At 39.4% G+C, this 23,503-nt stretch overlaps 1 protein-coding gene across 4 annotated transcripts in view; it reads left to right on the forward strand.

Annotated features, from left to right (window-relative positions):
• MACROD2 (mono-ADP ribosylhydrolase 2) overlaps positions 1–23,503 on the forward strand; it is an 841,246-nt gene that overhangs the window by 484,262 nt on the left and 333,481 nt on the right. For all 4 annotated transcript variants that reach the window (XM_064647572.1, XM_064647573.1, XM_064647575.1 and 1 more), the window contains one exon: positions 47–168. In XM_064647572.1, the coding sequence (XP_064503642.1) occupies positions 47–168 (122 nt within the window). The remainder of the gene's footprint in view (positions 1–46; positions 169–23,503) is intronic.

Genomic DNA, 23,503 nt, shown 5'->3' on the forward strand with positions numbered 1-23,503 from the left:
GATATAGTAGGATCTCTAATGTTTCTTCATCTTTTATGTCCTGCAGATGTGATCCACACTGTTGGGCCGATTGCAAGAGGCCACCTCACTGACATTCATAAAGAAAACTTAGCAAGTTGCTATAAATCCTCTCTGAAACTGGCAAAAGAAAACAACATCAGATCAATTGTAAGTATTTGTGTGAGAACGCGTTGTTTCTTTTTCTAATTTGGATCCTTGTTTCCTTGATGTGGAATAATTATAATTGTCGGCTTCCAGAAGCGCTTCTTGCTGTTTGCGATGTGAAAAAGCAAGAAATTAAACGCGATTTGGCCCAAATAGTTGCTAAAGGAAAGGGATAAGCTTATTGTAGGAGTTAGGGAATGGGTGCCTGGTAGTAAGGGTACAAGCAGCTCTCTCATAAAGGAAGGGAGGGAGCTGATCCTATGGCTCAGTCTTATACTGTATTATTTACTGAAAAAACCTAGGAAACCACTGGTCAGGAGAATAACTGCACACAGTATTGCCTCCTAAATATCTGGGAAGTTTTTTCTGTTGCTTATTCTGCCCATTAATGTTTCTTTCTAAAAATAAAGGTATTGGTCAAGTGATGCTGTTTATAGCACCCTTACCAAAAATCAATCATAAAATAGCCAGTTATGTGATATTTCATTGAACTCAAAGGGTTCTTTGATTGCTTGGAATACATGCTAGTTTTGTACCTCAAAAGGCCAGATTTTCAAAGTCCACAAAGAAAAGAAGCTTTTCCCTCTGCAGCTCTGAAGCTTTGATTCTGTGTCTCAAACCATTGAAGCTGAAGTCTTTAGATATCCATAGGTTAGTTTCCTATAGGTTTGAGAAGGAATTTGTCGTCTGGGCCTGACTTCACACTTTCTGGATCATTTTGGCTGGTTGTGTGATAACACATGTTTATGTGTGAAATACAGGGACACACAATCTTAGAAAACCAATCTTAGTTGGTCTGGTGGTGTTGTATCAGGGTGAACTATTCCTTAAGGGAAAGCTGTTAACATTGAAAAGTCGCAAATGGAAAATAAAGCTTTTTGAGGGGAGGGGCAGAGCTTTGAACGCAAGTTAGATGTGCCCTTCAGAGTCAGACCTGATGAATATTTCTAATTTCTTTCTTGTTGGTGTAAACTGTGCCCTCCACACTTTTTTCTGCTAATGAAATCCTTTCTGTACTTCTCAAAGGGTGTCCAGTGAGCCCTCTTTTTGCCATCATTCAAAACACTGTGGGGTTTATTTTTTTTGGTGGGTTTGTTTGTTTGTTTAATGCTACCCACATGTTAGAACTGAAAACAGCCTTGGTTTGGTAGGGCATGTTTTGAACTCCTCTCTTTGTATGTTTAAACATACAAAGATGTTCCTGCCCTGCTGTGATTCTCATTGGAGCCTGTAAGATCACTGTGCTTTTTTTCCTACATCCATCCTTGTTCCTGCCTGCTCTGGGCAGGAGCTGCTTCTGGGGCATTCAGGTTAGTGAGAGGAAAGTGCCTAATATGATGGGGGGAAAAGAAAATAAAATACTAAATATGAAAGGGTGTAAAAAAGAGCATTGAAATAACAAAGGAAAAACTGTGGTGAGCGTTGCTCAAATGCTGATAATGTTTATATCCTTAGGGATTCTGTAATTTTTAGGACATTCTAGGTGGTAGCTTGGCATTTAACATGGAATAATAAAGAGTGGACATACCCATGGGTGTCCTGAAAGCTGGCCTGATATTTTAATAAGATGACCACAGGAGAAATCACCCATGGGTTATTTCCTTGCTGGTTAAGAGCTGTTGACTCTGCACCTGTTTGAGATAATAAATACTCACCACCCAGACTTGCAGAACACAGCTGCACAAGCTGAACAGGAGCCAAGAGCCATTCATTCATACCACTATTAAGAAGCTTAGCAAGCAATATGTATTTTAAAGTCCACATGACAGATCATGGACCGCTCTGAAAAGCCCTAAGTCCAGTGATTTCAGTGATGCCTTGGGAAGTGAAAGCTGCTTGAGTGTCTGTCCTAATGAACAAATCAAGCCTGGAGCAAAGTAAAATGTATAATTCATTCAATTAGGGAGCAGTAGATTACTATGAGTCTGAAGGAAAAGAATACAATGGGTTTCACAAGATCCAGTAGAGTGGGCATAGAGGGAAAGCAATGAAAATTATATAAAAATATCTGTAGATTTTGGAAGCTTGCAGACAGTAGGAAGACTCAAATTTACTCAAATAGAGAACATCTAAGTGTAGATTGGATTATGGCAACAGATATATTTGCATCAGGGAAAAGATAGACAAAAACTGTGGAAAATGGGAAAGGGTTACCTGCGTAAAATAAGGAAAAGAAAATCAGCTGTGCTGATGGACAGGGTATTTTGATTGCCTCTTTAACAAGAAGATGAAAGAAGCATGTGAAATAGAAAAATGAGAAGTTTTAAAGTAGGTAATGAGTAAAAGCAGGAAAAACAGAATACTTATGATATATAAATAGATAGGTATTGGTGATAGCAAGTTGTAGTACACTAAAAGAATTAACCAAACCAGATCACACTGGAGCATTAGCAGTTGTAGTAAGAAGGAAGCAGGAAGACATTAAAGGACTGCAACAACACAAGTCTGCTACCTTCAAAACAGAAAGGACAGCAAGTCTACAGATTAATGCAAAAAGAGGAAAAAAAACCTACCAGAATTCAAATTGTTTTGAACATGAATTGTGTCATAGGAGCTGGAATTGCTGGAGGCATTATGGATGGAGGGTGATGCTGAATGGCAGTGTATCGAGTTAGACCGAAGCATGCAGGGTGACTCAGGGTCCACCGCTAAGCGCGGTTTAATTTAACATCTTAATGATTTTTGAAGAGTACATAAACAGCTCATTAATTACATTTACAAATGATACTACATTAGGCAGCGTTGCAAACACTAGAAAAAGGACAGATATATATGATGGCAATTGATTAGAGACTGCAAATATAACCTCATGCAGCATCCGCTCTGGCACCAGAAGGGAGTTTCTGCCTTTGTTGCAGTGGAAGAGAGGTCAGAGCTGGAGCTGACAGCTACAGTGGAACTCGGCACGGGAAATGATGAAGTAGCATATGGTGGGGAAAAATAACCCAGTTCACAAACAGTCAAAGGGAGAAGTGTGTTGGAAAACCAGCACAATGAGGAAATGGTCTTGAATAATAAGCCTCAAATTAGATGTACTTACAGCAGTCACTTGTTTCACTGCTGCTTATTGTTAGTTGCCTATAGAGAAATTATGGATGCCATAGAGGTGGTTGTATTTCAGTTCAAAGTGGACTGGGGAGAACAGGAATAGGCTTCAAAGTAGACCAAAATTCACTTAAACATATGTGTATGTAGTTTTTTTAGACATTGAAGAAAGGAGGCAATGGCCTTGAAATACTATGTAAATTGTGAGATGCAGCTTTATGGAGAGGGACAGAGAACAATGTCATTGTGTGAATGACAAAAAGGTAATTACGTGGTGTAGCTGATAGTAATTTGGGTTGTGTTCACATCCAAGGTGTCCAGGCATGGATGTGAGCAGCTCTGTACTAACTCCTGAGGGAGCACTGGTATCTCATCTGAACGTGTTATCATCTCGGTATCAAAAATAAAAAGTGATGGGCACAACCAAAAATGAGATGAGGGGATGTAATGAAATACCAGTCAGTGTGATTGCCCAGGTTCATGATCCACCAGCAGCCCAGCTGGTGGGTGAGGACGTGCACAGCCATCAAGGCAGGAAGAAAAGCCTCAGGAACAAATTTGATCGTCCACAGGATTGTTCAGAGAAATCACACAGCCCCTGACATTTGCCTCCCACGACCATTTTCACAAACCTTATTTTTTCAATATGAAGTTTCAAATGCTGTATCAGCTGTTTTGTACACAGTTAGTCTCTCTCAGGTCATCTACTCCATCTGCCTTTTAGGTTACCGAAGTTTGTGTTTGTCCTTTTTATCTTGTGTTCCCAAAACTGTGCACTGCTTTTCCCTCAGCACTTGTTTATGTAGCTGTGCCTACTGTAGAACACTTGAGCTGCTCTCTGGCTGTTTGTGTGGTCAGTGATGCTGGATGAACCTTTTGTGTTGGGTGAGTCTTATATATACAATGCTCTGTCTGGATAAGAGGATACTTGAGACTTGTTTCTGTTTATCTCCACTGAAGTTTGTACAGATTACTGGGAGAAAAAAATGTTTAAGGCAATACAAGGAGAGTAAAAAGTTGGCGCTTGAGCAAATTAAGTTTCTTAAATGTTCAGAAAAATTTTCTTATAGTCAAACAATTGTATTTTGCTGTTGGTCTCTCTAGCACAGTACTAAGGATTGCTGTCCTGCATCAATTAAATCTCTGCTGCTGAAATACTGGGAATACATTATATGCACCAAATCTTCACTGAAAGAAGAAATGTTAAAAACAGTTGCCTTTTCTTTTTTTTTTTCCTGTTTCTCTGTACTGGTTTTCTAAGTAAGAGTCTTACAGGCCAATTAATTCTTAGGTTATCAGGCAGATTGGGGGAGTTGTAATCACTGTTTTCAGGGATTAAACTGGTCCCCTGTTTACACAGTCTTTGAATTTATTTACTCCGTGTGCTCTGATTTTTTTTTTAGGACCTCTTGTCCTGTTTTTCTTTGCATAAACTGCTTCGAAGCCATCTAATACCTTGGAACTTTTCTGAACATCAAGCACTTCCCTGCCACCTACTTCATTCAGGCTTTGCTCGTGGTTAAAAAAAATCTCAATCAATTATCATCAGTCAGAGGCAGGATTGCAGTTAGACAGGCACTTTATGAACTACACAGAACATATAAAAAAAATGCTGTGTGTTACTGTGGGTGGGATCCAAGCCAAAAAGGCTGCAATGTGTTTGCAGAGAAGGGAAGCTGGTGCTGGTCCCTCACCCAGAAGGCAGGACAGGCTTCCTCTGCAATGGATACAAGAAATGGAGGAGTTCTTTTTGAGACTGTAGCTCTGCTGTTGTTCAGGACTGTTCGGAATTGCAGCCTTCAGGAACACTTCATGTCGGCAGGGGGTGAATTTTAAAGCTTTAACAAGAAGCACTTCTTTCAGTCTGCACTCTCTGACCTCCACCTTGAGGGAGAATTATGGTGGGGGGGGGGGGGGGGGCTGGAGGAAATTCTCAAAGAATGTGGCTTTGTGAGTTCCAGAAGGACCTCTGCTTATCAGCAACAAATATATTAACAACATTATACAGAAAATACAGAAATTTTCTATGAGTTCCCTAGAGTCAGACAGGGAGGAGTTCATTCTGTTCTAGCGCCTTGCTGTGACATAAAACCACACACATTAAAAATATCAGTCTCTTTCTGCCTGGGTGTTTGTGCTATGAATGCAAAAAGTAGTCCTGCTCCAGGGAAAGCCTCTTAGCTGGACTTTACTTTTCAGCACAACCACTCTGCTCCTTCTGTCTGAAGTAGATAAAGGCAAAAGGCCATCTAGAAATATCTCAGCAGTGAGGGGCCCATTCCAAGGGCTGACTTGATCATTGTCAGGTCGAGTGGAAAAGCCATCACTTGGTGGTGGGATGGCCAGTGACCTGTAATGATGGGATATTTCTGGGAGAGTAGGTTGTCTCTTTGGACTCTGAATAAAAGTGTGCCCCTCCTGTGCACACATCTTATGCTGCGTTTTGGGGAGGGTTGTTACAAAAGTATGCTAAATAGGATCAGGATGTGCTTTTTGAAATCCACGTTTTGCCTCCATTTCTGGGGTCTTCAATCAGTGTGCACAATGCATGCTACTAGCTGTGCATTTGCAGTGTTTTTAAATTAAAGTATCATTTGGGACTTTGTTAGATAAATATTTCTTTCATATAAATATTAAGTTAATATACAGGGAATTTCAACTCGTATCATTTTTGTAGGTGTTTTTCATGAACAAGGGTCATTTAATTATATTTGTTGTCTGTGTATTGGCAAAGTTAATAGAAGTACTTTGTTTATACAAATATAACTTGTTTGTATAGAAACACAACCTAATAATTATTCAGAACAGCATATAAAAATACATCAGGAATGGTACCTGCCACTTACCTGTTAGGAGCACTTAAGAAGGAAACAGTGTTTTGTAATTGTCCAAAATATTTGTCTCTGCCTGTAATTGGGGATTTTAAAAATAGACTGTGGAGGAATTCACTGATACACTTGGTATTTGCATCTACCTTTAAAAGAAAGCTGTACTTGTGATCGGCTGCGGGTTTCATTGAGCTTTGTTTGAGGGGAGACACATTTAGCCCCTGTGATGCCCAAATCTTCCATTGAAACTCATAGACTGAAATTTTTAGTATCAATTTCAAACCCAGAGTGTTTTCAGCTCCTCCTGTTCTATATTATAAAATTCATGACAGAGGAATTTTATTTAAATTGTAGAAAGGTGCTTAAAAAGGTGCATGGTACTGTATTGGTCTAACAGTTTGATTTGCAGTTGTACCTTTACCTATTTCGTTCTCTCATGCCCCAGAGTTATAGTTTTGGGAAAAGTAAAGGGATTTTTTATTTTTTATTTTCAAGGAAACTTATTTCTTGCTGAGAATGTTGCTATAGCAATGAGTTATAAGACTGAAATTCCTAAAGGTTGCCTTTATTCTATCATCTGGTTTTCTGATAGAGATTCATACCCATCAATCAGAAGAGTTGCTTTGGAAGGAAATTTCCGCAGTATCATAAATCCACTTAATTTGTTTCTTTGAAACACTTGTTTAACTTGTAAGCTATGATATGACTGATGTTACATTTTCAAACTCAGTTTTGTGTCCAGCTTAGCCTTCCTTTTTAATTTATTTTTTTTTACTTTCTTCTTCTTAGATTTTTTTCCAGATAATATCCTTAAAAATTAATCTATTACGTTAAGTTTGTAAGTTTCCTTAATCATCATGTTGGCTTTTTACATCTGCATCAGATGAGGAGGTTGTGATCTTCCCTTGTGGTTCCACAAACTGTCATAGCTGGCCATACTTTTCTTAACCCAAGGTCTTCTGCTTTGTGTTGGATGTGCTCCCAACCGTTCCTTCCATAATGATCTTGGTAGATTGAATTGCAATCCTGTTTTTTCAATAAGGGTTTCATTAAATGAGATTTATTCAGTGAGATCAAGTGTAAATTGTTACCCCTAAACAGAGATGCTCATTCAGCTGAGAAAGGCTGAGGAATGATTGAAGCACTAGGCAGAGATTCCTCAGAGAATAAGCTGGAGTTTGTAGTGAATCATGCACTGGAGGTGAGTTGAATAACCTTACCCTGTTGAGGGGAAACCAAGAAAGGAGCAGCTATAGAGTGACAATTAAACAGGAAAAATCTGTGAATTTACCTGTTGTGCTGCTCTGTCCCGCCTGGGGAACTGGGAGACAGTGTTTGGGCCAGGGATGATTATGGAGTTAGAAATGCACCAAGAGTAGAGTGAAAGAAGAAGGATTTTAAGTCCAGAGAATAGAAGACTAAAGGTGAAGAGAGGGAGATAGAAGAAAATCTTAAAGCATGAAGGGCTATTGAGGAGTAAAAGTTAACAAATTTTTGTCTAGCTGGGGACAGGACAAGAAGGAACAGTCTGAATTTACAGGAATGGAGTTTTAGGTTAGAGATTATGATGACTTTCCTAGCTCAAAGAATGGAAAATTGTTCAGGGAAGTTGTGGCTCCACCAGTATGTATAGGTGGGCCATCACTATCATTTAAATTTTGTTTCTGCCACTGTATGTTATATATGCAGTATATATTTCCTAGGAGGCAGTGGATTTGTTTTATTTGGTGCTTGAAATGTATTGCAATGTTTGCTTTCTGTAGTCAAGAGTGCAGAAACAGCTCAGAGGGATACAATGGTCAGTCATGAGTCTGCTTTTAAGCAAGGTACCACATAGAAATTAGTTGTGGGAAGAGTGATGACGCTGTGACCTGATGATATGATGTCTCCTGAACAGGGATATCCACATCCCCCCATCTTAGGTGTTGAGAAGTGTTTTGAGTTCAGACAGGAACAGGAGCAGTCCCAGACTGAGCAAGTGCTTGAACCTCTCCCAGCAGATGGATCTTGGGATGCCAGGGCTGAGATACTGCACCAAGGGGCCTTAACACAGGGCAGAAGCCACTACAGCCCTTCCACCCCCCTGGTTCATTTTCTACCTGGCCACAAACAACTGTCTAGATGGTATAAAGAAGTAACAGTGGTGCTTTAATAAACTGCGTTACTAGGCAGTCTTAGTTCTCCGTTTTCTTGTTCTGTGATGTTACTGTTGTAGCTGTTCTGTAGCATGGTGATTTTGTGATGAGAGGAGAGAGAAAGGTGAGTTATTTTGGTTGGGTTTAATGAGACACTGACTCTACACTTTGAAAGAAAACCCTGAACTGGTGGAGTAGAAAAGGAAATGGTCTAATAAAAAAGGAAATGGCTTATTCAGGAATAAATTCTTGAAGTTTATGTGTGGGATGGGTTTAATGTGTGATAATTTGCCAATCACCCTGTGGGAATTCTGTACTTAAAGGGATGAAACTTTCTAGAAACACTGCCTGTTGGCTCGATAATTGGGGAACTGTCTCATTAGGGAAGGACAAAGTACAGATCTGTCAGACAGTGGACCACAATGGTGGTTATATGAGACAGCTCATAAAAGCCAGGGATTATTGGAAAGTCTACATCATAAAATGCAGAGGAAGAGAATGTTTGATGTCTCTGAGCAGAGGAAATTGTACTTCATTTGGATCAAAAAGGAAAAAAATAGTAAAAATGGACTGGAGGAATTCTTAGTTGCTTGCAGATCTCAGCTATGCAGAGTCAAGCATATAAGATGCTTGTCATTATTTGAATAGCAGGTTCTTCTAATGGAAATTCATAGTAAGAGTGATGGCATGTATGAATTCCTATCAAATCCCAGAGAACTGGTGGGCTGTGGCCATCAGACTCTGTGCAAAGTCATCCTTGTCCTCGTGCATTGCTTCCTTTCTTTGACCTGTTCCCCGTCACCTTGTTGGCAGTTTGTAGGCTCTTCATGAGGGCTTGTATTCGCTCTGTAAGGGCAGTCAGAGCAATCCCTGTTAAGACTCATGGGATTCACAGCAACAGCAGTAATGGAAAATAATAGTTGCAACAGAGTTGGTTTGTTTGGGTTTTTTTTGTCACTGACTGCAGTGACTCTTTCTGTCACCAGAAGTGGAGTCAAATTCTGCTGAAATTAGAAATTGCTTATTCACAGGTTTTCCTGCTGGAGGTACCTCTGTGATGCCTAAAAATGTATGAAGGGCTGTCTGGCAGATAGTGACTTGTCACTACCAGCTTTCTTTTCCCCTCACAATTTGCTGTCAAGGAAGAGAACATGTGATGCCGCATTTCAGCACTGCATGGTGCTCGTGGGGTCCTGTCCCTTGGCTTTTTTAATCTGATAATTTTGAGACACTTCTGTACATCCCGTTTGGGTTTCTTAAACATCACCTTAATTTATATATGCAAAGAACAAACTATAATATGAAATCCGTATCTGCTTTTTTACTTGAAATCAGCCCATTTTTCAAATAGAAAATTAAAAAATTGATAATTATCAACATTGTTTTTATATTTACATCGTTAATGTGAAGCAAAAAAATGAGCAAGTTAAAGCATAAGTTATTCTATGTATCAGATGGGCATCATACTACTTAGCTAGGTTAAAAAAAGAAGTAATTCATTACAGCATAATATCTATTTAGGATCAGAGTAAACATACTGGAAAGCAGTTTTGAGGAATAATCAGAAGGAGCATGCTTTTGTGAGCCTTATTTGTCAGCTCATTAAATATGTTTTTCCTGAACTGCTAGTAGTGGCTTGGAGCCACTTACGTTATACAGAAATTGTATATTAAGTCATAGTTGCATATAAAGAAACAGCAATGTTCAGTAGTCAGCTGCAAAATTTATACCCTCATCTGAGAGTTTTTTAATATTATTTCAGTATGATGATGTCATGTTATCTTTTAAGGCCTCTACAGTGCAAAAGCACTGTAATTGGAATAATATAATTCAAGTAATATGACTGGTACTTCAGTATTTATCCTGATGAAATATTCGTTTCTCTCACCTGGAATACAGTTCTCATAAAATATAAACTACATGTGGTCAATATTCAAGTAGAGTTTAGCAGCCTTCTTTTCTCAACACTGACTAACTTATCAACTCCTAATGATGTCTGTCAGTTTGGATTTAGAGATTTTTTTCATAGCAGAGATGAAAACAAATATAACAAATAGAGTTAGGTGCTTTGGTAAAGGGAAATATGATATAAAAGATGGGTTATTGTAGTATGACTTCCCGTGGCTTGCGATGGAAGGGCATCACTGCTAGAGGGGAGAATTTTTTTAAATTGGGAAAATTATAGATAATGACTTTTTGAATTTCTCTTGTTATGCCTTTCCTAAAAGATGACTACGTGACTGAAAGCTGTAAGCCAAACACATTTCTGCAGAGTGCAGTTGGTTTGAGCACAAATAGTTTACTAGTGGTCTTACTAAAAATTATTACTTATTCTATTCACGTTGAGATATAAAATATATTACACTGTAAATCTTTTTCTAAGGAGATAAATCAGTGTATTGCTGGTTTTTATGAGTTGTTATACCTTTGTGAATTTTCTTTGACATATACTGGCTGAATTAAATCTTTGTGAATTAAATCTCGACCACAGAACTGTGCATTTCCAGAGAGAAGCAGACATGAGACAGTGGTTTTTATTCATACTAATTGATGTCGTTTGGACAGAAACCTTGAGTGATGATCTCAGTGTTGGGGCAGAATTACCCACTAATATGTCCTCGAACAGCTGATCCTGAGTTCACACTTCCATAAACACAGGGCAGTTTTCCCCCTGCTTGTGTGAGAAAGGAAAACTGAATGCGTGTCAGAGCCCACACGAAAGGTGAGACAGCATAAGCCCAACAAGTTGTTATATTTATTACCTGGTTGCATTCCTTATTGCAGAACGCTCCCTCTTTGTGTCAAGCAGAGACAGTCAGGCTTTCTGCAGGGAATTTTGCCAGCATGGCAGTGGTGGGATTAATCCTCCTAGTTTGGAAGCAGATGGTGCTGTTTCAGTACAACTTCTCAGCGCTTCTTACCTTTGCCTGCCCTGGATTTGTCTCTGGCCACCTTTGTAAATGTGCTTCTTTGTGTTTTGGCACATTGGAACTGAAATGTGCCCCAGATTGTCACATCCTTGAAGCTCAACAAATGAGCGTTTGCATAACACAGAAAGCTTTGTACCTGCCTGCCTCCTGCACAGGGAGGAAATGCTGCCATCAGTGATTCTGGATCACTGAAATGTTCTCATTCATCTCCTTTCTAAGTCCTTTTGGGAGTGTGTTTTTTCCAGCTGTACCCTTACAGACCAGAATTTTGTTTTTCAAAGCAAAATACACCATGGTCCAAAGCATTGCTCCCCACCTCTGTTACATGCCAGCATTCCCATTTGACCTTTCCTCATCTATTCTTCCATTTTCAAATACACCAGGACTAAGTTTGGTGACAAGAACAAGCTCAAGAAAAATGTAAGTCATCAAACTGCCACTTTTCCTGTCTTTCTGCTGGATTAATGTCTCCCTTGCATTCTAATTTCCCTGTTTACGTACCATGGTGCCATATTTTCTTTCTTTAACAGAGAAACACGTTGTTCCAAACATGATATTATTATTTACTGCAATCTTGAGTCATTATGTTGTTGTCTGTAGCTTTGTTTCTTTTATGCATTTATGAACTTCCCTTCTTTGATCCCTCAAAGTGTGTTTCATAGCAGTCGAATTCCATAGGATATTTGTTTATCTGGTTTTCCTAATCTCTCCCCACCTCCCTTTTGTTCTTTAATTTCATGTGTCTTCATTATTTCACCCCTTTTGAATCAACTTTTTAATTTTTAAGGGTCTTTGACTAACAGAGCTGCTGAGTTCCATTAAATGGAAGCAAAGTTGTATTCAGGCCTAGAAAAACAGCAGATGTGTGAAGATTGCCATTGGATTATCTCCTTAACATGTCTCTTCTCCATTGCCCCAGTGCAGAGGTGAAGAGCATGACATATAAACTGAATCCTTGCTGCAGTATTAATATCTGAATGCTCATAATTCACCAGTTCCCTGTTTTCTTAAGAAAGCAAGCAAACCTATAGCAACATATCCAGGTATATTTGAAATAAAGAGAGAAATTTTGCTAAAAGGTGGGATTCCTAAAAGAAAAATATAGTTTCATTAGATCACCAACAGTTTGGTGCTCCAAGAACCATATTGCTAGAAAACTGCCAGGTTCCTGACATTGGTTCAGTGGAATAAGCTGCCATCAGAGATGATGTATATCCATCGTATTTCATCCCAGGCCCTCACCCCCAGGAACTAATGACATTAATGATGGCTAATTCTACTCAGGCCTGATGGTGGCGGTGACTACAGCTTGTAATCAGGCCTTAGAAACATCCCACTTGATAAATTCAAGGATGCTGAGCCAAATCACCTATTTCAGCGTTGACTTTAATTAAAATTGCTCGTGATTGATGTTTTTAAAAGCAGGAGCCGCTGGTGTTGTTCATCACCATTTATTGTGCATCATTTCAGTGGTACATCTGTTTCCTTCATTTATGGTTGGGGGTGGAGGGAAATATTTTGCTGGTGTCATGTATTTGGCCTAAGTTGGATTTGTTTGTTTGTTTATTTGTTTTGGAAGGCCCAATCCAGTGTTCTCAACATCATCTGAAGGGTTTCTGCAGGTACCAGAGACGATTGAAATAACTTATCCTATTCTGGCTAAATACTCATGAATTTCAACCAAAAGAGCTCTCTCACGGCTGCACCATCTATAGTCTCTGAACTGGGTAGCTTGGATGTGTTAGCACGATTTATCATCATACCTTTCTTTTGCAGTGCAGATGTACTTTGAGTAAATGAAACCATTTTTCTTTATTATCTCCTTGTTAAGAGAACCAGCCCTTGCATTTTCCCCAAGTGAAGGGCTCCTCTGAATAAATATGCAAAGTATCATTTCACAAAATGACATTCTCCTGAATCCCTTTGTACTTAGTCCCGCCAGAGGAGGGAGAGCTGAGATGGTTTATAAAACAAGTGCGTGCACCTTGCAAGTCTTTATGAGGCAGTTTGGGGGAAATAATGGAATGCTGCAAAAGAGCCAGGGAGATTTTGGTTAAATGACGGGCTCCAGAAAAAGGCTTTGGAGTAGAAAATGCAAAGTTAAATTCTCACTAGTACCTAAATAACAGCCTGGACTTAATAAAAGCATTTGCAGCCAAATAAAGCATTAGGTGGCTTGGGCTGAATTGTGAAAGGTTTTTGTTAGTTAAAGATAACAATTCCCTTGTAATTCTTGCTTGTGAATAGTACCTATTTCAGCAGTTAAATCCAAAAGGGAGAATAGCAAATAGGCAGGAATACTCAGGCGTGAATGTAGCATAAGTATAGGTCAGGAGGAGCTTGAAAAATCCTACCCAAGGCAAACTTGAAAATTGGATGAACGCTTGTGGAGAGGCTAATGAGAAGCAGATGCTTAGTCCTTTGGAGTTCCAGCAGGACTGGGGGCAGGCGTTGGGAAGGCTGAAGTCAAAGACTTCCTAAAAGCATATATATACATATATATATAAAAAATCAACCATATAACCTTTCCATTTCTTGTGAAGTTATGAATGTACAAGTGATGATGTTTAATTAAGTTGTTCCTGGAGAGAGACACTTGGTGCTTCCTGGTTGTGCTTCTGTTTTTCACCTTGGTGTCTGCTGGGAGTGTGACAGTGCCAACGTCAGCAGGAAAGTTTTCCCTGAGATATTTGTGTATCTCATTTTAGTATCTTTTGGTATGCAGAAGAGCTTGAATTTCATTAGAGAAATGGCAACTGATCAAAGTTAAGTACTCCTCTAAAAATTAGTAAGCAGTAGTGGCACTGTTAATAGTACAAAGATTGCTCAATCAGTAGGAAGAACTGTTTTATACTGATAAAAAATCTTAAGCTGTTATGAATGCATGTCCAGACTTTTGCCTTATAAGAATATCAGGAAACCTTCTGTGTCTTTATAGTGTAAATTGTATTTTTTTTTCCTTTTTCTTCATTTGAATGGCTCAGGTGATCCTTTTTGTAAATCCCATGGGTTCTGTGAACATCAAGGAAAGCACTGTCCTAAAAGACTTATAGTCAATGAGCCAAGTTCAGGTTAAATGGTAACTCACTTAAAACAAGAATGGTGTTTTATCTAAAATTTTGAGAGGCACGAAATCTGTAAATAAAAGGGTTTGTGTCCAATGGACCACTTTCCTATTTTTCCCAAGGTTGTTTATTGAGCTCTTCCAGAATACATTGTTGTGGCGTTTTAGACTGAACAATAAATAAATCAAACACCTTTAATGCAACAGGCTTTCTTAGTGGTGAAGAGTAGGCTTGCAGCTACAGCATTGTCCCCTTCTGAGGAGAAATAAATATCAGTAGAAATAAAACCTGTCAAGGGCTCTTGAACACAATGGCATTAATTGTGTGTACACATTGGGAAATGCTTGTTTTTAAAAAAAAAAAAAAAAAAGGGAAAAAAAAGAATGGCAACCAAAAAAATCCACCCCCAAATATGAAATTGTTTGACTTTAAATTGACTGATTGGAACTGTGCTTTTTCCCAGCCACTGGAGATGAAAAATTCGGACTCAGCTGAAGGTATTGGTGTCAAGCTCCCATGTTGTGTATCAGGAGTAAATTTCATAAACTCTCAGCACCTAAAATGACTTCAGCTGGCATAATGACTGCCATCAGTAATAATCAAGTCTCAGAAGGGAAGGGAAGGCTCTGTAAACACTCTGGTACTTCTCATGTCACCACGTAGATGTCAGAAAACAGCACCAGTGGAAATCATAGAATCATAGAATCATAGAATCGATTGGGTTGGAAAAGACCTCTGAGATCATCGAGTCCAACCCTTGGTCCAAATCCAGTCCATTTACTAGATCATGGCACTCAGTGCCACATCCAATCTGCGTTTAAAAATCTCCAGGGATGGTGAATCCACCACCTTTCTGGGCAGCCCATTCCAATGCCTGATCACTCTCTCTGTAAAGAATTTTCTCCTGATATCCAACTTAAATTTCCCCTGGCGGAGCTTAAGCCCGTGCCCCCTTGTCCTATTGCTGAGTGCCTGAGAGAAGAGACCAACCCCCACCTGGCTAGAGCTTCCCTTCAGGTAGTTATAGACGGTGATGAGGTCACCTCTGAGCCTCCTCTTCTCCAGGCTAAACAACCCCAGCTCCCTCAGCCTCTCCCCATAGGACTTATGCTCCAGTCCCTTCACCAGCCTTGTTGTTCTTCTCTGGACCCGCTCCAGCACCTCAATACCCTTTCTGAACTGAGGGGCCCAGAAATGATCAAAGTGGGGCAATATTCTACAGCAGAACAGTGTCAAAAATTTAAGTTTCTGCAAAAAGGCTCACACAATTTCCTATAAATTTTCAGTTCTACTATGACCTCAGTCATGGTATACTTGGGCTTTCACTTCAGCCGTGCTTCAGCTATTGCTGGAAACCATTTAAATGTGCTTATCTCAGATCATGGTCCTTGCCTTCCAATCCCTTCAATGGAACAAAAATGATTAAGAGCTTATGGAAAGTAATAATTTAAAAGACCAAAATGCTGGTATACTTTAAAAGCTAACAGGTGACATTTGCCTTAAGGAGAGCAAGGGACAAAGCCCCAGCAGTGGAGTGGTTGCAAAAAGTGGGACATGTCCTGGGAGCTGATTGCAGGAGTAAACCTGCCTCCTAAGACATGCCCTGGCTGCAGGGAAGTGTTTGACATGGGTAGATTTTGGATTCATAAACTGTAGCAGGTAAGACTGTGCGCAGAGAACCAAGGCTGATCTTATATTTGCTTTGTTTTCCTTGCCTTTGTTTTAATCTTCTTTCCTAGCGAAGGAACATGAAAGTGGATGTGTGTGGGTGACAGGCATGAGTGTGAGAGCTTCGTGGGGGAAGGTTTGTGTCCTGTTTGGGTTGACTGAGAGGGGGTTAAAAACCTTGGCACACTTTGAACTTAGAGACATTCTTGTAATAATGTCCAGCATGGAAAAAGACACATTTAAGAGAATAGGAAATTAAATCTAGAGGGGGTCTGATTATAGAGTCACTGACAGAAACAGAAAGAGTGAAGAATAATGTAATTTTAAAAACTCTTTGGTTGAAAACATGGTTTGAGTCACAGTACCTTGGAACTGGAAGGAGGCAGAATAGACAGCATGTATTGGATTTTTATTATTTTTATTTTTTTGATGAATTTTGGGTCAAGGTAAAACAAAATCTTGGATGTTTTGGGACGTGACTTGCAGGTTGCATCCTCTATGAAAAAGGCCAGGATGAGAGGCTAGTGAAGAAAGAATTAAAATGGAGGCTCTCCGAAAGGGGAGGATGGAAAGATAATAAGGTTTTACCAAGTAAATATTTCTGTAGTAAAACTTGGAATTTTCTTTTCTTTTTCCTTGAAAAAGCAGATAGACAGGCGTGGACAGGGGCAGGCTGGAGCAGAAGATGGTTCCATGCAAAGCAATGCAGGAGTGCTTTGGTGACCTGTAGAGGCCACATAAATACCTACATAAATATTTACATGGAAAGTGAAGTTTACTCCTCTCTGCACCATGCAGCTGTTGTGAAACTGGTATCTCTGAGTCCTAATTACTCACTTTCCACCTGTTACTTAGCTGGTGTGGGCTGAAGGAGTGTGGAAGCCCACAGGGATGCATATAAAAATAGTAGGGACTGTCAATGGAAATCATAACCTGACTCATTAATGCAGCCTTCGTAGCAGCAGGAAGAAGACTGTAACTTTTCCCTGGTACATTTGGAGTCAGTAATTAGCCAGTGACATTGTCAGCATTGCACCAGTGTTTTTATAGTAGCTCTGGATGAGCTGCTCTTCAGTGACTTGTCGCTCCGTTGTAGAAACTTGCACTTTAGTCCACGCAGAGTTTTGAAATATAGCAGAGGGGAGAGAATCCGAGACTTTTCTGAAGCAGATGAATAGGAAAAGCCTGAGGTAACGGGCTGGCACATCCTGAACTTCAGCTCCTGCATGTGCTGCTGAGCAGTGGGGCTGCTCTTTGAGTAAGAGTGATTCACCTCAGCTCCTAGTGCTGCTCACGGTGGTGTGTGTGCACATCCCCATCCTCTGCACCCGCAGGAATGTGCAGGCTGGCACATGAATCCCCTCTCTTAGCCTGCTCTTGAGGCTGCTGGAGTGCTGGCTGCTATTTCATGTGGGGAAAATAGTTTCTACTTCTAATTACCCCGCTCCCTCTTTACTCATAGCTGACACAGGAGGCTGAAGGAGAGATTACAAATACATTAGAAATGTGTTATTGTTAGATGCTTTAATGCATCTTACATGCATTCCCAAGAGATGCAGATTTCCACATTGTTGTTATTTTTGTCATTATATAGACAATGTTTAAAATAAAGATAGTTTTGGAAAGTCTTTTTATAATAGTACCAAAGTTTGTAACGTGAGCACTGTAGCTTATCCTGAACTATTTTTAATTAGCAGTCCTTTGTTTTTTCTACATTGTTACCCAGATAAATGGAACAAATGGAGAAAGGCTAATTGATTTACCTTGCTCAATTTGTGGTAATGCTTTTGATAACATTTGACATCATTTCATTAAACATGATGAAGAAGGGAGAGTGGTGGAATGTTTTGTTCTTCCTGGTGTGTTATTTTTGGTAAATGTCTGGGGTGCATTTAGATAAACTGCAGTGCTAAGTCTGAGCAAGAAAGACCTAAATATCCAGTAAATTACTCCGATTTGCATTGAGAAATTAACTGTAATTAGCATTCAAGTTTTAATGATATTGTATTTGTGAAGCTGATAAGGCCTCTGGGAGTGCGATTGCAAGAAACTTCTATTGTTTACTATATGCAAATGGAGCCACTTAGCTTTAATTAGAGGTTGAAACCTGGAGCAATTATCAGCAGTTGCTTTAGTATTAATGAGCTTGACAGAGCTGTCCATCACAGTGTTTTATATGATTGAGAATTAGAATATTTAATCCCAGTTGGTTCACTGTTCAAAGAACGTGCAGCTTTCGTCAAGCAAAACCATTTCATTTAGCATGCCATACATTTTGTCAGCTCCAGTCACTGGAAAGACTGAAATCCTTATAAATTTGTATAGCTGCTATTTTCTGCAGAATGGTTGAGAATATATGAGAGAATTTCCTTTAAGGCTTATGTTGCCAATAATTTATTTTTTTTTAAACTAAGTGGTTCTAAGAGCAGTTGTGTGGCTGCAATATAGAATTTAGTTGCTTGACATCTGAGTAATAGAGCTCACAATAACTCTCTACTGATGAGTTTCCTCACAAAATTAGCTGATGTCTCCTTGTATGTGATGGTGTTGGATATTTCCTTTCACGTTCTGGTTTTAGTAGAGGACAACAAAGGAGATGTAAGGCAAAGAGAGAAAAAGCTTATAATACACAGCCCCTGAAATGTTTTTTATTTCACTCTCAGTGGAACCATTAGTGACTTCTGTTGCTGTTCTTTAATAGCTTTTTCTTTCCTTTTTTTTTTTTTTTTAAGCAGCTTTTGTGTCAAAGAAGTAAAAAGTTTTCACAGAAGATCTATACAGCATGGGAAAAAGAAATTTAGAAAATGTCACTGGAAGTTAGTACTTTTGGATACACTGTTGAAAGTTTTCTATTTTTGGACTATTAATTTTTGAAACAGTTCTCCCTTCCACGAGCCTTTAAGCAATTAGAATAGGTATTTTATGGAGGTATATATAAAAAAGTTAAATGTATTATGGAGGTATATATAAAAAAGTTAAATGTAATAGAGTCTTTGTATATGAATTTTTTATTGTTGTTTCATAGAGAACAAAACATAATTGTGAACTTGTGCTCTCACAGGTGAGCCTGAAACAAACCCACCAATGGGTTTTTTAGTGTCTCTCAGGTTTCTCTAGGATGTAAAAAGCTTTACTGTATTGAAAACGATGCAGTGCCATCTAAACTGCTGACCACTGGGGCACAAAATGCTGTTTTAGTCCATGTATATTTGAATACTAAAGGTTTCAGGTTTTTTCAGCCGACATGACAGACTGGAAGCACTTGCAGGACGTTATTTTATGAGGTGCGATTGAACAGCCCCAAGTTTGAAAGCACAAGGCTGGGGCGAGCTCTGGGAATGACTTACGGCAGGGTGGGAAGCATCTTTTAGGGGTTCTGCTCTGCCGTTGGGATGGACATTTGGGTTCTTGTGTGAACAGGGGCTTCTGCCCTCACTACAGGGTGAGTTTCTCCTTCCTCTGAGGGTTCAGGTTGCCTCCTGTCCCCACACTGCTCCAGACCCTCTGCCACTCACAAGACAAAGCCTGGTTACGTGCTTAGCATCGGAAGGCTCCTATCAGAAAAGAAATCTTTGTTTTTCAGGGGGAAGGACGACTACAGGAAGTTTTAAAAGGCTAAATAACAATGCATGTTCTAGATCAGTATCTTTGACAGCTGCATACTGCAAGGCAAATAACATGCTGTGTCTCAGTGGTTTGTAATTCTGGGTAAGCCAGGCAGAGCTGGATAGAGGGGAATTAGGAATCGGACATGGAGCTGCCAGTACCAATTTATTCCTCCAGGAAAGCACAGCTTCTAAGCCACATGCTTTTCGGTGGAGCCACACTTCTGGATGTGGTTCTTGGTGAACAGAGGTTAAGGGACTAATGCAGTGTCTCATAGGCAACCAGTGGGGTTGTTATGCAGCTGTGTTGTATAGGAAATGTAGCATACGGTGATTTTCTTAGCTGTTTCATCTTTGGGAAAAGGCTAGTTAGGAGCCATCAAATAAGTGATCCATCTGGCTGATTAGAAACCAGTAATTACACACTGACTCCCAAACCATCATCTTTCCACTTCTGGCCTGTGAGTCACTGCTCTGATTGTCCATAGTGGGGCCAACTTTGGCATAATCATACGTAGAAGTAATCTGTAATTCACACAGTGTCTGGTAATTTGATTTAAAGAACAGACCACACAGGCTACCAAAGGATAAAAGACAGAACATAAGTTACTCACCTTAATGAGGCTCGTTTGAGCTGTGCTTTGCTACTGTGTTATTTAACAGTGAAAATGGGATCCATTTTGCTCCTCTACCCTCTGGCGTAAGAGGAAATTAAAAAATTGCTGCATATATAATCTCCTTATTGATACTTTCCCTGCTATTAATTTTATAATAATACCATATTCATTTTTTCAGTACCCAAATTTCATAAAGCGTTCATTCTTCAAAGGTTTGTTTTCTCCATCTTTTTCCAGCAAGGGAACTGTGATTTAGTCTTGCCCTAGTTCACTCTGAAGGTTAAATGTGGTTACAAGAAAAGGAGAAATTGGTGGTGTTTTTAAATGCTCCTAGACTCTTGAAGTACTTTTGGCATATGGAAAATTTACCATTATTATACAGTAATATATGTTTAGCATTTCTTATCTTTTTTTTTGGCTCCTATTAGTTATTATATTCATAAAGATAAAAGACCCATAAATTACCAGTGAATCAAAAGCACATTTAGCTGTAGTTTCTAATCCAGTCAGGCAATGTTTCTGGTTTTGTTTAGAGCTCTTATTTATGTCCCATTACTCTTTTATATTTATAGCCACTTACCCACAACAGCTTTGTTAAATTTTTGCAAATAGGTGGCACGTTCAGTGTTTCTTAAAACCTTCCAGTGGCAGAAACTTTTGTTGGTGTGGTTTTTTCACTTTATTTGAAGTTTATTTGAAGTCTTAGTGGCAAAAACCTGGAGGGGGGACAGTTTGGATATTTTTATCACATTAATTTTATTTCATTTGAAAATTTGAAGTGGGCTTAACGTTAACATTTCTCTTAGGAAAGGTTTTGCCTGCCCTCTGATTAGATGCGAACCATATCAAACAAGCATCACTCCAAACATAATAAAGTTTGGGAGCAAGGATTGCATTTTCTAGGCTGCCATGGGCGCTTTAGAAGGTACAGTGCTATTTGTTCTGGATATAAGTCTTTGAGTTTGCTTGCATCAAATGTCTCTTGCGCTCTCCTAAGTGGTAGCTCTGATAAGTTCCCCAGTAAAGAAGGCAAGGTCATTGCAATTCATTCCCGGGAGTCGCTCCTCGCTGTGGAGCGATCACTTCAAGGCACACGTTTGTTGTTTAGGGAAGAGCAAAGGAGAGATGGGACACTGATGCTGCTTTAGGGCGGCTTTGATCTTCTCTTTCCTAACAACAGTGCACAATGGTAATTACAGCTCCCTTTAAAACATGTTACAGAGGTAGGATAATAAGTGAAAAGGGAATTTTCAGTCATTTTCAGTGTCGATGAATGCGTTATTAACTCCCAGTGATTTTGCAGATGCTGTTTGTGCCAGATGAGCCTGGATGAGTGGTGCTTGCCAGATCAGCTATTTAAGGATCTCTGTTTTCTGCACTCAGCAAGGGATGGTTCCAATCAAGCCTAGTTGTAAATCCGAATCTGGGAGATGGGGTGTCTGTTCGGGCTGCCAGGATATTATGTTACCCCAGCTCTGATTCTTCTTGTCTAGAGCAAACCCAAAACCCCTGCTAGAAAATTCCCTTTTTGATGACTACAGCCTCAGCTGGCTGGCTGGCTTAGTTCTGCAATGTGGAAGGGCAATTAACTTTGCAGATGTCTCTGGGTGAGCAGTGCAACCGAGGAAGGCACCAAAGAGAGGCCCTTCCGAGACAAAATGGACCACCCTGGATGGATGTCTGAGCAGCAACATCCATGCAAGGAAATTCTGATATCATAGAATCCTTTAGGTTGGAAAAGACCTCTAAGATCATGGCCTACAACCATGAACCTAAAAACACCAAGTCCACCACTAATCCCTGTCCTTAAGTGCCATATCTACAAATTCACATGTTTTGTCTTTGCACAACTGACTGGGGAACCTTCTGGGCTCCTGGATGTTTTGCAGTGTGTGAAATTTGAATACAGACATTTCATGTGCCTCTGACGCCCTCAGCATTGAAATATTTCAATTTACTTGTCACTGGGCAACTGGTAATGTTATTAAAAAAAAAAAAAGGAAGAACTTGGACTTTTCAAGTAAAAAAGCTTTAAGTTTTAAGAATTATCCTAACCCACAGGTCTGTATAATTTTTGTTTGAAATTAACTTGACTGTTTAGACAACTCCATGTTCAGTAGAGGCTGTAATGGCATTCCTGAGCTCAGAAATAGCAGCAAAGCTAAGGGATCAATTTTAGTAATCCATTGGCAGTATTGCTTACAGAAAAAAAAAAGTGTACATTTTGAAATGACTTCAGCAAAAAGCTAATCAAGCTTAGTCACACTCTTTGAATGACTAACTTCTGCCTAGCGATTTTGCCTGATTCTACATATGCTACAAGAGCTGCAGTTTTGTGGTTTCATGGAAGATTATCTAAACTAATGGCTTTTCAGAACAACTCTACTGTTCAAGAATGCGAGAGGATTTCCATGATCTTTTCTATTTTGTTTTTCCCTTGGACAGTATCGCAGGACTAAACTTGTCTTTCTCTGTTTCATTCAGTCTTGACAGTTGTAGCTTCTAACATGCTTTAGTTATCATTCTCTGCGACTGTTTGGACGTGGTAAAGGAAAAAAAAATTACAACCAGTCAAAACATTCATGTGAAGCTGCAGTGTCTTTGTTCTTGTTACATTAGAAAGTTGAATCTCAGATTCGTAATTTGAAATTTGTGTGCCGTAAAATTGGAAGCCAGCAAAGAATTTCTTGAGCAAACAAATATAACAGCACCTGTAGCAACATGATGACTGCAAGCTGTTTCCCATGTTATCTCTAAAATGCTGATTTTTTTTTGTTAGAGATCCATCAAAACCTCAGTTCCTAAGAGATTATTTTTTTATCAGATCGATTGGGAAGGTTTCTAAGAGAAATTCTTTGGTTCATATGCATTTCCTTGTATAACCTGATGGAAAATATTTGGGGGGCTGGTAAATATTTGTAATATTACAGTTAAGTTAAAGAATTGCTCTAATATATTTTTCACACTCAAAATAATGCTACATATTCAGAGTGGATGTCTTCTGAAAAGAAAGCTTCGTGCTCCTTTCTTGAGTGCTGAGGAATTTATTTGGGGTTGCATCCTTTCTCCTCCATTGTTTGCATGTTCTTTTCCTGGATATCTTTTAATGTGATTTAATTTCTGATGTATATTGTCACTATTTTACTTTATTTCTCTTTTTGCCCCTCAGTGTATCTGAAGTCTAGAATCCACAGATATGGCCCAAGGGTTTTGCAGTAGAGTGGCTTCAGGAGGAGAAAAAAAATTAGTTTTACAGCGTTTTTGATGAGCAATTGTCTTCTGGTTTGAGTTGGTAGCAAGAACATTCACAAGGAGGCATTCACGTTCTTGGTGTGGTTGTTCCTATATCGGGATTAAAACCACTGAGCTGGTGGTGACTCTCCTTTGTCACTTGTACACTGTGGAGCGAGTTATTTTAGATTCATGGAATCATTTAGGTTAGAAA

The sequence above is a fragment of the Pseudopipra pipra genome, chromosome 3 (genome assembly GCF_036250125.1).
Source record: "Pseudopipra pipra isolate bDixPip1 chromosome 3, bDixPip1.hap1, whole genome shotgun sequence".
Taxonomy (NCBI): Eukaryota; Metazoa; Chordata; class Aves; order Passeriformes; family Pipridae; genus Pseudopipra; species Pseudopipra pipra.